Below are 17,640 nucleotides of genomic sequence, written 5' to 3'. Positions count from 1 at the left end.
TGCACCTTTTTAATGGTTAAAGCCAAATGTTAATCAAATTTCAGTGAGTTATCGACTGTTACCCCAAAAAGTTTTGTATGTTCTACTGGTTCTATTTTGGTACTGTTAGATGAAACGATACTGAAGGGGACTGAGTTCCTTGTGATTTGCATTTTGTAAAGATCATCACCTTGGTTTTGTTTGGGTTGAGTATTAGCTGATGAGTAGAAAGGTATTGTTCTACATCAAGGAAGGATTTTTGTGTTATTTCCAGGAGTTTGGGGAGAGTTGGTGTTCAGCATATAAGGCAGAAGTCATCAGCATATTGGATAATGGTAGCCGTGTTAGTAGCAGTAGAAAGTTTATTGGTGAATATAGAGAAGAGTACTGGATCGAGGACTGACCCTTGAGGGACACCCACTGAAACTTGTAGAAGGGGGAGAGTGGGTTTTGCCACTTAACTGCTTGCTGGTGGTCAGTTAAGTAGCTTTGGAATCAGGCTAGTGCTGTTTTGGAGAGGTTTCAGGAAGCTAGTTCATTTATCAGCTTTTGATGTGATACTGTGTCAACGGGTTTTGACATGTCGAGGTGTCAAATGAGGAGTCATTGTACAATGTACTCGTTTCTTAAAAAAATGACCAAGCCTCCATTTAGGAATGAAGGGTTCCTTGGTTGCCCTTTGGAAATATTCTACAATCAAGACCACTGATTTCCTGAAAAACAACTTACGTTACTGGGATTCTGAATATCTCTCTTCATGAACAAAAATCAGCTTTCAGACTACAAGAGCTTTATCTTCCAAGTATGAGTTTATGGAGAATGTGGAGGGAGATTTCCTCATTTTCTTTTGTCTGAAGCTGATGGTATACAAGGAAATATTCTTGGTGATCTATGGAGCACTGCAGAGGAGGATCCCAAAATTCGGGCTGGCAATGGTCACTCTAATCCATGGCAAATTCTAAAGCTGGGTCTGACTGCAACATATTCTACACCTGAGCATAGAATGGGCCCTTTACAATTTGTTGAATATTCTTACTGTTTTGCACTCAAAGTTTACATTCCATAAAAAAAGGCATTTTGAGACTGATACTGGTAACACTGAAAGCCTGAATATTATCAGTGCTGTATATGGCATTATGTTATTGAGCAGAAAATGAGCTGTCCAACAGCAGTATTGGAATCTATGAAGTTTCGGGACTTAACAAAAGTTGTACTGATAAAGGTAAGGGTGCACTCTCTTCCATTCACAGACCCTCTCTTTGTTCAGCCAACAAGTGCTGTTCCTTCTGGGTACGTAGTTTGGGCAGGGCAGTACTAGAGTCAGAATGGCCTGTTCCATCTTTGTTCATCCTGTAGATTTACGTTTAAATTCGCTCAGAACAGTAGTAGTAATAGATTGTCCCATGACCCTTTGAGAGATATTATTTATTCTAGAGTGAAAAAAGTTTTGCGGATTTTACTCCATTTTAATGGTTGCAGTTTCCCACCTGAATCTCATATCTTCATACACTGGAACCCATCAATATTGCTTACCTTTTCTTGAAGTAAACCTTGAGGTGCAATCTAACACATCTTTTTATCAAAATAAAAAGAAAAATATAGCGGCCTCGGTGGTGCAGCGGTTAGCGTTGCCGCCTCACAGCAAGAGGTTCTCCAGTTCAATTCTCGGCTGGGGTGCCTTCTGTGCGGAGTCTGCATGTCCTCCCTGTGGTCACGTGGGTTTCTTCCGGGTGCTCTGGTTTCCTCCCACATCCCAAAGACATGCAGTAGGTGGATTGGATACTCTAAACTGGCCCTAGGTGTGAGTGTGTGCATGTGTGTGCCTTCTGTGGAAGGTTGGGCGCCGGGCTGGTATCTTGACAGCGTAAAACTCCACTGCCAATCATGAGTGGTCAGATGATCCGCTGTGGTGACCCCTAACCAGGAAACAGCCGAAAGAAGAAGAAGAAACTAAGATTGAAGGAAACTAAGATTCATATGATACTGCAACTTGACAACTAATAGTATTCTTTCACTTTTATGATCTTTGTGCCCAAGCAGATAACTTTCTCTTTATGTGTTTGTGTATATGCGTGCATTTGTAATTTAAAATTTGCACAACAAATTTCTGAATATGTTCGTAGTTAGCAGAAACAGCAACTTGGTAAACTTTCTAAGGAAATATTTCTGTCAGCACAGTAAACAGAATATTTAATATTTATCATCTGTAGATCATATGGCAGAAAATGAGAACACATTATTTACTAACACAAAACACCATCAGACAACAGTTTCAAGAAGTACCAACAGTATCATCATCCTATGCTGTCTTTACTGTAAAGTCACACCAGACCCACAGTCTTCAGCATGAAGACTCCCCAGGCTAGACTACCTTGGCTGTCAGATACCTACATTACCACTATATACTGCAACAAAGCAAATTATCAATATAAGTTTACTACTGTCTACTACCACTTTGCCCTTAATGCAATTTGTACCGACTCTACTTACCCCCTGACAAGTTTTTCCTTCTAACAAAATTCAAACTCATACTCCCTACAGTCTACATCTACCCTAACTGCACTGTAACTCTCTTTTTCTCGATATCACCTAACAAATGCACACACTATTCACCTTTCCTCACCTACTCTCTGCTTTCTACTCATTACCTCCTCTGATTTGTACTCGTATCCCACACATCTCCTCTTTCTTATTTCTCTGCCCATAAATGTAAAATTGTAGTTTGACATTTTAAACCTCAATGTATAAGCAAATTTGTCTTGTAGTAATACTTAATAACTATCGTTTACTAATAGCAGATTTTCTTTGGTTTAACTCTCTTTTCAAATGTGAACAAGTACCTTTTCAAACCTTTCACCTTCTTACTCTCCCTTCTTCACTCACTTCCTTACTTCTATTAATTTCACTCACCTGGTTTTCTCTCTAAATATACCATAAGCCTGCTTTCCTCTCACTTCATATTGCAATTCCTGTTTGTATTATACTAACTTACCTTTAATTTTTCTATAAGCCGGTTAAAATTTCTTTAAATATTAAATCATTGTCATATAACTTATCTATTCTTAACCAATGTTTTCATATTATGTCTAGTTTGATGCAATTATTTAAACTGTTGATGTTTTTGTATTATTTTTGAAGATTGCAAAATTACTGTTCTTAAAATGTTTTGCAATACTTTGGAGCTTTTCTCCCCAGGCCTCTGCTGAAAATGGACTCCTACCCTGTCGGACTTTCCTGGTAATCAAATGTCAACAAATAAATAAGTATTGTAACTTTAAGCTTTAGTTTTTCTCTGCTGTATAAAATTGCCTATTTTGTAACTGAAAATTTTCTCCAGGGCCTCTGGGTCAACAAAAGCAATAAGTAAGCAAGCAACTAAATACATAAATAAAGCATGCACTGCTCGGGGCAAGGCAGGGAGCTATGGATATTAAAGAAATCAGGCTAAATACATCTTGTTTTGCAGATGAGAAAGCCCACAGGTAAGGCCTTTCTAGCCAAATGAATACTTAAAATAAGATCCAAGTTAGCAAACTAGCAATAAGGATTATCAGTCTAAAGGTAGAATGGGATTATAATGTAAACCTTTCACATGCTTTATTTCCAAAATAATCACTTCATGTCATAGAAATAGTATTAGGGTTTCTAGATAAGTTTACTGTTGTACAACAAATTTATATTACCTGATAAAGAGAAGCAAAGTACATGCGACTGCAGCCCATATAAAACATTACTTACAAAAATGTTGTTTACTTCCAGTATGGACTTGTTACAATAAGATGCTTCCAGCACAATCACTCAGCTCTCACAAATTAACTGCAGTAGCACTGTATAAAGCATCAAAGTAAATTAGTTTGTCAGAGGAAACCAGAGCATGACACCACTTCAGCACTGCAATACATGGCACACAGCAGGCATAATATGTATTATGTTTATTTGCTAAGACACTACATGATGCTTATAATGTATAATGAAAAAAAGAGTACCCCACAGTTACACACCTTGCGCTGAGCTGCTTTAAATGTATGGCCAAGCTTCCTTAAGTTACTTAAATCTCGCTGGAATCCAGCTAGTTCAGCACTAGAGGCCTGATACAGCTCACCCAGAGACTGACTGCTGTTAATCTGCTTCTGCCAGATGAATGTTCTGATGGAAAGCAGCAGATCGCACACAAATAACTGAATAGCCTAGAAAAGAGTAAAAGCTATAATTATAAAAGGTAACAACAAATACAAATCTGAAAATGACATTAACTTCATGTCCTAGACAACAAAATTCTTACCTAATGGTAATATAAAACAAAATACAACTTTGAAACAACAGCCATAAACAGAGCACTGGATGAAGTCATTCAATATGCTTATCATCATCAAACGTTAGAGAAGTTATTATAATCATTCACCAAAAATAAAGAAGACTTCCAGCTGGTCACATGCATGAAGCTAATAATGCAGCTGTTTAGACAACTCACCAAACCTTTCAGACCCCTACTTGTTCCACAGATATTCTGCCCCCCCAGCATGCACACTAGTGAATTCATGTTCCAAACGCAAACAGCAGTCCACTCGTGTTTCACTTTTGCTCTGATCTGAACTAACATTCATGTGCAGTAACAGTCAGTGAGGAGCACAATGTTGTGAAAAGAAGCTGTAAGCCGAAGTTAACTAACATATGCATCGAGACAGATACCAGTAAACTAAGCCAGGGGGCAGGTTGGGGGAAATCTCTATCTCCTGCAAAATATATTAAACTCATAGACACAATTGTCACTAGTGACCTTTCTCAAGTGCTACATGCAATGAGAGTTAAACAAAAGTTACTGGTACTTAGCATAACACCACTAGACCTTTCAGAGGAGATCTAGGTGCAGTAATACCACCAGGGACTAATGTACCAGGCATTAGTACATTTTGGCATGTTAAATGCTCCTAAGCTGCCAATTTTCTCCTGTATCCTACAACACAATGTTCCTCCCTGCTTCAACCCACTTCTGGACCAAGCAAACCTGTACAACACATGGCAGGGGGGAAGAAAGATTGGTCACACACTGCAGATTGACCTCCCATATTTATTAATATCTGATATTATAAGTTAATTGCCAGGCTGGTCATCAAATGGAATAATACCATAAATCATTATCGTCTTGAAGGAAAACCTGAAGCTACAAAATACAGATTAATAAACATATTTAAAGAGGACCAGAGTGCTGCAGAACAAACTTAAGACATATCATTGTTCCTAAGAAAGCTGTGATTATAGCTTTAGCAGAATGTACTTTGGAAACTAGGTGTAAAAGCTTTTTACAGTTAAAATATAATACAATTAGGCAATCATTTAAATACATTGTTTGGAAATTTATTTCCTTCTCTGCTGCTAGAAAATTATACAAATTGCTGATCATCCTGTGAATAGTCCCATGTCCTTTTCAGATGACAACTGGGCTGTCTGTGCATATCCTTACAATGAAGGAGGTACTGTCACTGGTTGGAATACTGACTGCAGAAGATAGGAAAGTGAATTACATAGTTAAGACCAGCTTCTGTTGCAACCCTGGGCATACAGGATGGGCTCTTCCTAGGAGAAACCCACTCTATGTGAAAAGTAAGACATAGGTGTTTAACATGAAAACTTTGCAACTGAGATCCTCTTGGCAGAAGTGGTTTTACAGGAAATACAAGAAATACATGATTAACATAAAGGGTTTGTAACTCTTGAGAGCCTCTTGACAAAGATGCTTCCACTGCAGTTGCGGCTAGTTCACATGGTGAACTTTACAAGTACTGGAATTAACCAAGCAAATTGCTCCACCAGCTAAGAGCAACTGTAGAACACCACCCACAGAAGTGAAAAAATCAAACTGTCAAATCCTTACCATGTTTGAGCCGGGTAAGGTTTCCTGTACTTAGTCAAACTAAACCGTAAGCTCCATTTTTAGTGGTACTCTTCCATTAATCCCTTTCAATTTCAGCTTTGCAACCATACTCCCACAGGAAACAAAAACTTTAGTTTCTCGAAAGCTCCCTGTTAAATCAGAGAAATAATGCCACTGGATCATTAGTTGGCATCTTCTATTCGGAACTATGATGGTATTTGATTGTCTATGAATCTCCTGAAACTCAATTTAAATGCCTTCTTTAGTTCAAAAAAACAAAACAGCAAGAAAAACTGGGCTACAGTGCTTTAAACCACAACAATATTCAGAAGACTCTAAGCAGTTGGAAAAAGCCCACAAAGACCTTTGGATGCAATAAGAATATATTTAATAGTCACTCCACATGGTAAAAAAATAAAACTCTTAAAAGTGTTTTGCTTTGCCAAACCATGCAATATTTATATGTATTTTATATTATTTTACATTATGTATTTAGATAGGTATTTTATGGTAAAAAGTTTTAAGTATTTATGAATTTTACATATGAAAATGCATTTTTTCTGTGTTTTTTCTGTGCTCCCAGTGTGTCTGTGTAAAAAGTTTTAGTATCTGGCCACTAGATGAAGCTAGTAGCTTATTTTAGAAAAATCTGCATTCAGCTAGATGTTCTCATTTTAAATGTATTTGAACTAGATTTTGCTGAACATTTGTATAAGAATATGAATATAAGCATTTTTTAAGGTTATTTGATGGTAGATAGTTATTTTATGTGTTTAGATAAACATTAGTGTATTTATGTATGTCAGCGTTTTTAAGCAACATTCAGCTTCTTTTATGGTTGCTTTACACAAAATGGTGGATAGTTAACGCCCTACCAATGAAATTGGTTTTCTAATTAAGCAACTAGTATATATACAGAGAGCTTTACTCAGTATGCATTTTCCATCTGAAGAAGTCTGTTGGGAGACAAAAATGCTGTTCATTACTCTGTTAAAGCGTTAATGTACTGTGACCCGAAGGGGTATTTTTAAGAGTTTTATTTTTTATCAAGTGGAGTGACTATTAAATATATTCTTATTGCATCCAGAGGTCCTTCTTTAGTTCATCTTGCACTGGCCCAAAAACCTCATCTCTAGTGGCACAATATGAATGCCCATAGCCTTCCCTCTTAATCAAGGCCCCAGATCCAAACATTAACAAAATATAATAAAATTTTCAATGAAATAATTGTCCCACAAAGGCAATATTCCTAGGGGGAAGCCCTATAGATACAACTTCACAGACCTGTACTCATCTTTGACACTTCTTACATAAACTGCAAATATTTCTGCTACTTCATAACCAACTCTCTTCCCCAAAACAACCTATACTTCATTAAGCAATTCTTTTTTTTTTTATTAAAATACAGTTGTGCCTGCTTACCACAAATGTAGATGTTTAGAATGTCTTCACTGTTGTAGTAAAAACTTCTTGGGATTTCCTACTGTGGAAGCTCTTGACCAGAATGAATACTAGAGACTTTAATCCTCTCCTCCAGGCCTGGTGTATGCACTCCCCTCCAATGCCACTATGTCAGGGTATAAGGGTCATTGGTCAGCACTGTATTCTCAAGCCTTTCTGGACTACCCAAGACTAGAACCCCACTCTCGGAGCCTTAGGCCAGAATCATAAAACACCCATACTGCCCCCAGCAAAGCAAGAAAGGACAGCTAAATGGGGAAGGTATCTACAAAGCAGGAAACCATAGATGAAACAGAGGGGATGGAGGGAGGGAGGAAAATAGTACAGCAAAAGTAAAGTCACTCAAACATCTCCATTTATAGTATGTTGGCACAACTGTACTATGTTCATCATGTTTCTCTCTTGCAGTAATAAATTCACGAGGATTCCCAAAGCTAAAGGATGGCAGGATGGAGAGATGAGAAGGATACTTGTAGGACTGCAGAGGCACACCTGGCTCTAATGTTTGAGGAAGATAACAAATTGCAGTATTTGCTAAAGGTGTGGACTGATGACTAGGTGGCTGCCTCCAGAATTTCATTTTTGGGCACTCATCTAATGAAGGCAGCTACAGTAGCTGTGACTCTAGGAGAATGAGTTCTAATTTGGTCTAACACTTTCTTGTCATGGTACCTGTAAAAAAAACTAATGCAGTCAGAGATCCACTTGGTAATGGCCTGTTTTGCTGACAGCTTTACCGAATTTATTGGGGAAAAAGTCATGAAAATTCGGTATGACTTTAAAAAAAAAAGGTTTATCCAGGTAATATCCAAGTTTCCTGTGCATGTCCAGTATGTATAAAAAAAGTTCTTTTTATCTGTTCTGTGGGTTTGGGAAGAAGGCAGATGGACATACAGCTTGACAAAGGAAATGTAAGTAACTGTGGCACAAAAGTGGAATTAGTTCTCAGATAGACCCTGTCTGGGTGAAATCTTAGTAAGAGCTATTTACACATCAGTGACAGAGATTCTTTGACCTGAGGTGGCGACAACTAACTATGCAGTTTTCCAAGTTAAAAATTTGATTTCTGCAGAGGCTGCTGGCTCAAAGGATGGTTGGGTGGGTTTCTCCAGCAAAAAATGAGGTCTGGGGAAAGAACAGAGGCTTTCCTGGGCGCCCTCAGGTGGATGATGCCTAGAAGAAATAGTTTTTTCACAGGTTGCGAAGGGGTTTGCATGTGCAAGCAGAGGTGACGGAGGCATGAATTTTAATGGAGGAATAAGACACACTTTTGTAAAATGTTCAGCCAAGTAGGTTCTAACCAACGGTAGATTCATTAGCAGAGGTTGATGGCTCTTACTCTGGCACCAAAAAGTAAATCTCTTCCATTTTGAGATGTATGATTTTCTAGTGCTGGATTTCCTGGACTCATTCAAAACAGACAAGATATACTTGTCAAACAGCTGCCCCTGAGGGAGAAGGATCATATCATTCAGGCCACCAACATCAGAGTGGTTAAACTGGGGTGCCTTGTGGCTCCCTTGTTCTGGGTCAATGGTCTACCTCCCGTGCAAAGCAGCTAGCATTCTCCTGTGATCATGATGTGCAACAGAGGGAAAGTGCAGTTGTAAAAGTAAACTTGCCATAACAGTACATGTCCGAATGATCAATGCTGCAGTAGCCTTAGCTATACGAGTAGATCGCAACAGCTTAAACTGACCAGGATAAGGAAGGATTAGGATCCAGGAGCCCCTGGAGAATGGTCCGAGCAGGGCTTCTCCTAGACTTACAGAAGGACTCTATTTTACAGTGTTTTGTAAAGGTATATACAGAGGACCAAGGTGCCACTTCTAGAACACTTCTAGAATCAAACCCTTTCCAAAAAGCCACAGTTGAAGTCAAGGCCCTAGTAGAATGAGCTTTTACACTGTCTGGAATTGCCTTGTTGCAGTGGGTATAACAAAAGGTAACAGCATGAGATAAACATTTGGAAATAGTCTGCTTTGACACATGTTGTCCTTTTTTCTTACCATTACAAGAAATGAACAACTGATTTGAGTTCCTAAAAGATTTTGTTCTATCAAGACAGTACTCCAGTTGTCTGTGGACATGCAGAGTATCAAGTATCCTTTCTCCCTCATTGTTTTAGGTTCTGGAAAAAAGACAGGCAGATGGATGGCTTGGTTTAAAGTAAACTCAGATACCACTTTAGGGATAAAAGTGGATTACTTCTTAAGGAAACTATCTTTCTGGAAAATGATACAAGGCTGACTCACCATAAGAACTAGCAATTTGGAAAGTCTTCTTGCAGAGGTCAGCACAATCAGTAACACTGTTCTGCATGCTATGGACCTCAAGTCAGCCTGATGAGCTGGTTCAAATGGAGAAGGAGTTAGTTTTTCCTAGACAAAATTAAGATCCAAAGAGGAGCCATCTGTTTTCCAAGAAACTTAGCAAGCAACACCCCCTTTCAAAAATATTTTTACAAGAGGTTGTATTGAAAGAGAGGAATACATGGGCAGACATGCAGAAATGGATGAAAAATGAACCTTAACAGAGGAGTATGGCAGACCAGAAGATACCAACTCACACTAATAAATGCAGAACCAGAGAAACACTAGCCCTCAAAGGGTGCTGGTTCCTATCTTGGCACGAAACAGAACATATTTTCCTTTTACTAATATATGATTTTCTAGTAGCAGGTTTTCTTGCCTCCATTAATAATTGCTGCACATCCTCAGAGAAAATGTGCCTAAAAAGTATAAAGATTCTATCATCCATGCAGTTAGTTTCAGTTGTTTGGGGTTGCGATGTATCAAACATCCCTTGTCTTGTATGAGTAGGTACAGTCTGTGGGGAAGCTTATGGGAACCACCCCTGGCAATTTCCAAAAGAAGGGGGAATCATTGTTGACTGGGCCAAAAGAGAGTCACCACAATGATTTTTACAAAGTCCTTCTCAGAATGGTCCTGGATATTAGTGGAAAGGGTAGAAAAGTATAAAGGAACATTCTTGCCCACGGAAAAAAAAAATGTGTTCCCGGCCTTTTTGTATGGAATCCTGAAACAGAATTTTGACAACTGATTGTTGTGAGTGGAGGTGAAAAACTGTATTTGAGGCATTTCCCACAGCTGGATCAGTTGCTGAAAGACCTCTGATTAAGTTTCCATTTGTGAGGTTCTGTCCTGGTCCTGCTCAGCTTGTCTGTCACATAATTTTGCTCTCATGGTATGCAAGAAGCCTGCAGAGTGAGATTGTGCTAAAAAGCTATATCCCAGGCTACCATGGCTAGTCTACACAGATGGTAAGATCTGGTTCTTTCTTGACTATGTACCACATACATCACTATGGTGTTATCTGTAAACACTTTCAATGCTCCTGGGGACCATAGATAACAGAAAATGTTAAAATCATTTATGAGTGCTGACATCTCTTTTACATTTGCGTGTTTTGGTTTGTCATTTTTGTTCCAAAAATCCTGCACTTTTATTCCCCATTGACACTGCTCCACAAGCAAAGTCTGAGGCTTCTGTTGTTACTGACTGTGTTAAAGCTGGTAAGAAAAATGTGAGACCTGAACTGTAGCAAAAAATTTGGTCTCGTCACCACAATATCGTCCTTTTCACAAAGCCCAAAACTGGAATCTGGAAAGTCAAGGGATGTTGATGTTGGGACCATACAGATTTTAGGTACCACTGAATTTTTCTCATATGGAGTCTTGCCAGAGTGACCATGAGAATCACAGAGGTCATTAGACTCAGAATCCTGAGAAATTCCCCAGGATGAGTTAGTAGTCTTAGTGGAAAAAACACTTCAAGAATCGATCTAGATATAGATCTACTTTTTCCTGTGGAAGAAAAGATCTTTGAACTGAGGTATCTAGGAAACACCTTAGGTGAACAATCCTATGAGAAGCCGAACAATTTTATATGTTCTCTTGGAACTGTAGTCCGTGTAGATTCCTCACCAAAGACAGGGATTCCCAACACTTTAAAAAAAATAGACTGCAAAGTTAAGAATGTTATTTTAAGGAAAAATATGAATACCTTGCGGTCTGCAGTAGGCTATTACAGGAGCTAGACATTTTGTGATAAGAATACTCTTGGAGCACTGGATAGACCAAAAGGTAATGCAGAGAACTTACAGTGTGATCCAGACACAGACACAGACAAAATGATTGTGAAGAACAACTGTCTGGCCTTTTGGGGGACAGGAGGTTGAAAACCAGGGCACTTAGAGGCTGCAGAAAAAGCATCCAGGAAGGTTGGCAGAACTGGAGGAATAGCAAACTGGGAAGGAGAGTCCATTTGCAGCAGGTCATAATACCGTTTTTGGATTTCTGACACCTGAGAGCAATCACATTTCAAAAACTCTCTCATTTTAACAATGGTTTCCCCAAAGGAGATATCCTCTCCAGGGGAATCTGTTCCATTTGATTCCTCTTCTGGGGAAGCATATCCCAGAGAAGAAGATAAATGGCCTGAATAAGCCAAAGAATCCTCTTCATCTGAATAAATCTCCTCAGACATCCTATTTTGTGATGTAGAGGGAGGAAAGGAAGGAGAAGGAAGCGAGAGAGCAGAAGATTGTCTCTGGGCCATAAAAACATTGAACAGCCCTTATGAGAAAGCCTGAAAGCCTGCCAATCTGCTGGTTGTTTCTAGGGTGAAAGAGAAGCATGTTTAGTTTTAAGTTTTTTCTTTTGAGGAATACCCATGTGGTGGAAAGTGGATAGGCCCGACATCGGCCTGCACTCCACAATATTGGTAGGGACAGCCTCTCGAGCAATGATCTGTGAAATGCAATGTGGGCTTTCAGTCACAATGAGCTGAGGTTCCCCCCATGTCTGGAATGGATGTCTGCGTACCCCTCAAGGATGTGCTGGGTAGGGTCCTTGATGGCCTCCACACTGGTACCCGTTGAAGGAGTGCCTACTGATTCCAGAATGGTCTACGGGCCAACGATGGCCTTCGGAGAGATACCAGGAAGTGGAAGAAAGGTGGGTAAATCAGGCCTAGATTTCTTGCCCTTCTTAGTTAGCAGCTTGTCTGAAGGGCCCAATGTACCTCCCATATTGCACACAAGGTGTTTAAGACATTGGTTTTCTAGATATAAACTCAAAGAAGCTAACGGACTATGCATGGTCCTGGAGGAAAAAGGGTTTACTAATACAGCAAGTAGTATGATCATGGTCAGGGTGTAAAGCAAATGAGGCAAAAGTTGTGACAGTCCTTATGTGGAATCTGCCTTCCACACAGACACTTGCCCTTCCTAGCTGACATGTAACCTCAAAAACACAGAGAAGCAAAAGGTCTTCTCCTTTCGGCTTTTCCCAGTTAGGGGTCATCACAGTGGAACAATAGTATGCAGAAGGATTGGCAGTGGAGCTTTTTACAGTGTTGAGATGCCAGACGGGCACCCAAACTTCCACATAAGGCACGCACACACACACACACACACACACACACACACACACACACACCTAGGTAATAATGAAAAAAAAAAAAAAAAAACAACTGGGCACTTACCTGATTAGGATTCGCAACTTGTCTGACGAGCGATAACCAGAGAAGACGATCTGACTGGACAGAAAAGTTCTGAGGATTGGTACATGTAGATGTCTGTTTTATACCTGATGTCATTTTGTCACCAATGTGGGATCTGTGCTACGTTGCACATACCCTACAGTAGCATTAGATTTCTGTATACTGGCCGGATATACGAGTCAGCCAGTGGCAGACTCCCCTTATGTTATGAATTCCTATGTTATGAATTCTGCATCATATGAATAGAAAGATATCATCCAGTTAAGGAGAATTAAGACTTGGTTCTCGTTAAGAATGAAACCACTTTACCACTCTACATAACTTTTCCAAGAAAGTTATTAACTATCATAAGGTCGGTTACCCTAGAAGAAGGTAAAATTCTCAGCTCTCTAATCCTATCATCATCCAGAAAGAATGAAACAGATGATTATAATTACATAATTCTTAAGGTCACTGAATATTCCTAATGGCATAATTCAGTTAGCTCAAAGCCAATTCCAATGGTGTAGAGGGATAAAGTCCTGGCTACAGCCCTAATGAACAAAGTTCAATTAGTACCTCAGATAACTGATGTAGCTGGCAGGACAGGATGGATATGCCCCTCCTGGGAAGGAGGGTGGTGGTCTGGAGCTATCCATTACTAGAATACCACACAGGAGGGCCAGTGGTGCAATATGGTGGTCCTGCTCAGCCATACAAACTCTTCAGTGGTAACCCTCATCACAAGTATATAGGAACATGCACTCATATTGGATAGGGCACTATGTTTCCTGCAATGATGCCCAAGGGAGAATTTAGGCCAAAATAAATATGCCCTCACAGCCACGAGGCTGCCTGTGTGATGGCCTCACCAAGTCAACTTTCACCCACAATAAGAAATACCCAGATTGCGGGCAATGAATGGCCATAACTGATAGAAGCTTGATGACTGTCAGGTTCAGCAGGAAACAGCACACAGAATATTCAGTCAGCTCAAAAGGTAGTTCAATTCCTCAATAACTACTTCTGTAACTCTGCTAGTGAACACATATTCACATTCAGTGGTAACTCATCTTCTCCTAACTCCTTTACTCCTCCTTTCTGCTTCATACATTTCACTTAAAATAACTACTTTTGCTAATTTTTAATGATATTTCTAATGGTATGAAAGCATGTAGTCTAAACTCATGTAAAAATAACTCTTCCCAACATACTGTCAAACCTCTTACACACTTCTCTAACTGTACTATTTACCAACCTATCAAACAAGTACCATGGCAGTAGCTCACTTTATGAGAGACCTGTAAACTGGCACAACCTTACATCTTGCCTATCTCTCTTCTTTCTGTCTTAGCTAAAATCCTTGAAAAAGTTGCTTCCCCTAGGTTTACTGAATGCATTAAAAACAAAATATACTCAATTTCTATATGATTTGATTGTCTTTCTACATGAACTTCATAATGGATTCGTTCTGAAGAATTCAAAGGTCTAACCAGTTCTGAATTACATTCTTCTAATAATGACTGTAGTAATGATGATGTGTAATGATCTTCATAATAATGATCAGAAGAATCGGCAAATTAATATTCTTTTAAACTAATAATAGAACATTCTTAGATTCAGTAACGCAACTACTAACCTTGGTATTATAAAAACAGCCTTTTCAAACCATTAATTCTTTTCTCATCCATTATTTTTCATAATGGAGAAACATTCTCAACATCCTTCTTAAGTTTAAAAAGATTCAGATATACCAAATCTTCTGAACAACTACAGATTGGATCCATATTTTTCCAATGAAATGTTTTGGGAAGACAAATGAGAAGTATCAGTCCAGGAGAATTTAATTCAGGGATCCAGTCTTTAAATTTCAGAATAGTTCTACAATTATTAACTAAAGAGTTGCATGACTTACTAAAACTAATAAATTCCCAGCAAGCAGAGAATCTTAACTGCCAAATGGAATGTATAAAGTTGGGCATGGATAATTCTAATTTCATGTTCTAGTTATAACAATTAATTCACAACTGACAAAAATCAGAAAATTCAGGATCTTTAACATTATAACTTATTTAGTCATTAGCTCTAGTCAGAAAAGACCGGGGAATCTTATGATAACCTTATCTCCAAATTTTTTTTCCCCAAAGATGTCTGACTTTGTTGAACCAAAAACTATCTGGAGACAATACCATATTATGTACACAAAAATCCATAAAAGATAAATCTTAACTTTAAAAAAGCTAATCTGTCCAGCAAAATAAATATTTAAAATCATCCAGGAGAAGCAGGAATGCTCCTTTTGTTTATAAGTATCATTTAAATGATACAAACCTATACAATTTTCATCAGTAGAAAAAGTCCAGCAAAGAAATGTATTAATTACTTTAAAATTGCCAGATATTTAATCTTTTTTTATAAACAAACAGAAGGAAGCCAGAGAAGTGATAAATATATGTAAGCAATTATAAAAAAATTAAAGATATCAGGACATACTGCAACATCAAAAGTAGATCATCTGCATGTGCAGGTACCGTTAATGTAAATAAATTCAAGGTAAAAGGAAAAATATCAGGTACAAAACAAATTGCATTGATAATAGGGTCAACAGCTAAAAGAAACAAAGTTGGAAACAGTGGGCAGCCCTGTCTAACTCCTGTAACTTGGAAATCATGATCTAAGTCAGCCCTACTGATATTCAAAAATATTTAGACTGGTAAAATAAAGCAGAGATCAGATTTTTTTTACAGTCTCATGGACTCCCACATATTCTATAATTTTAACAAGATAATCCCTATTGATGGAATCAAAGACCTTATGTGCATGCAGGGGGAAAAGGTCAGACTATTTTCCATAAATTCGTATTATTTCTGGAGAATAATATTACTACCTACAATAACTACTGGAGCCAACATTGATTTTTCTGGCAAAAAGTCAGACTGAAATGGTGGCATAAAATTCTTAATCTGTGACATTACTACTAATTCAAAAATGTTGCTATAACTTTGCAGTCTGTACTTATGAGAGAAATCAGTCTGTAACTGGATAACTCAAGAGGAGGTTTATCAGATTTATGAATTAAAATAACTGTTGCCAGAGAGAAATTCTACATTATCATCAAATTATTAAATCAATAAAGACCCTTTGACTTATTGGTGCCAAGCAATCAACAAATATTTTATAAAATTCTTTAGGTAATAAATCCAGACCCGGAGATTTTCTGTCCTTATGTGATAAAATGACTTATTTTATAATTTTAATTGAAGGAATCTCAAAGTCAGAAAAGGAATCTCAAAGTCAGAAAAAAGATGTTTTACTATAGGACTGCAAAAAAGAATTCAAGCGTTGTTCATCACATTTATATTTAGTACTGCAAGTACATTAAAATAACTTCAAACTTCTTGAAGAATTATATTCTCATCAGACGTGACTGCATTATTAATTTTCAATTTGTAATATGTTTATATTTTTGTTTGGAAAAATCTTTTTAAAAAATATCTCTGTAAGCCAGCTTGAATATACCTATTAAGTCCCTTTTTCTCAAAGTCAGCCAACAGTTCTAATAATAGGTTTTGTTTTTCTAACCCATCAAATAGATATTTGGCTGGATTCATTTCATATAACTTATCCAATAAGTCCAGTTAGTTCATAAGATGATCTATCACCTCCCTTCTCTTCCTGGATTTCCTAACCATTAAATGAAACAAGTGCAAAGCAAGAACAGCTTTAAAGGATGCCCACAGCGTAAAGAATGAAGTTATCTTATCATTATTCGCAAACCAGATTTTTTTATTACTGCTTAGCAATAATAAAAAAATATATTTTTGGCAAGGTAATACCTGCTCTTACCATTTCTATACCCATACACCATGGGCATGTAAATAAGAGAGTGATCTGCCAAAACTCTTGGAATAATACTAATATTAAAAAATTTCCCAGCAATGAAAAAATAATCCAGTCTTGCTCCCTTTTTTCTGACTATGAGAAAAATATGTGAATCCCTTAGAAATGTTTTCAATAATGCCAAATCAACCAAATGAAATGAAATTAAAATAAATCTTTCAGTAGTTTGACATTGTGTACCCTTCCATTAACTGAGTAAACTACTCATGTACCAATACACTTGCCCAACGTTTCCTGGAGTTCATTAATTCCAATGCCCTGGACCAGCTCGTTCTTACTCCCACTAGAGGTAGAAACATCCTTGACCTGGTCATTACTAACATGGGCGACCGTTGCTCTACACCAATAGTCAGCTCCTCCCTGGTTAGATCCGCCCACAAACTAATCACCCTGGAAATCCATATCCCTCTCACCCCTCAGCAAAGGTAACCACCATGAAAAACTTCTCCAAAGCTAACTTTGGGATCCTAAAAACAGAGGTGGCTAACTTCACAGGACCCATGCAAATGGAGAATAGTTGCATGACTGCAGAATCATACACCAATGCATTGTACGAACACGTACACAAATGCATGGATCTCGCCATACCCAACAGAACCAAGACACTCTCCTCCAAAGAAAGGAAGCCAATCTGGTGGTCCCCTGCCATAAACAAACTCTACAACAGAAGGAGGAAACTGATGTGGAATAAGGTGAAGTCCCAAGACTGGAAAAACTCCCTTATCTTCCTCAACAAAAAGTTGAGATCCCTCATCAAAACCTCTAAAGCTAGGTATGAAAACAGAATTGCAGCAGATAGTAAAGACAGCCACAAGGTCTTCTATAGTTATGTACAGAATCTCCATGGCAACACCCAGATTTGTTCTGAGCTACTGCACAATGGTATCTCCTATACCAAGCCAACAGATATTGCCAGTACAGTGG

The 17,640-nt window shown here is 38.2% G+C and overlaps 1 protein-coding gene across 1 annotated transcript in view; it reads right to left on the bottom strand.

Annotated features, from left to right (window-relative positions):
• SREBF2 (sterol regulatory element binding transcription factor 2) overlaps positions 1 to 17,640 on the bottom strand; it is an 895,155-nt gene that overhangs the window by 208,754 nt on the left and 668,761 nt on the right. The window contains exon 17 of the mRNA XM_044068232.1: positions 3,981 to 4,166. Coding sequence (XP_043924167.1) covers positions 3,981 to 4,166 — 186 coding nt within the window. The remainder of the gene's footprint in view (positions 1 to 3,980; positions 4,167 to 17,640) is intronic.

This window comes from Protopterus annectens, chromosome 1.part0 (assembly GCF_019279795.1).
Source record: "Protopterus annectens isolate FY-2018-M chromosome 1.part0, PAN1.0, whole genome shotgun sequence".
NCBI lineage: Eukaryota > Metazoa > Chordata > Ceratodontiformes > Protopteridae > Protopterus > Protopterus annectens.
The sequence above is the reverse complement of the archived record's forward strand: the minus strand, read 5'-3'. Positions and strand labels throughout refer to the sequence as shown.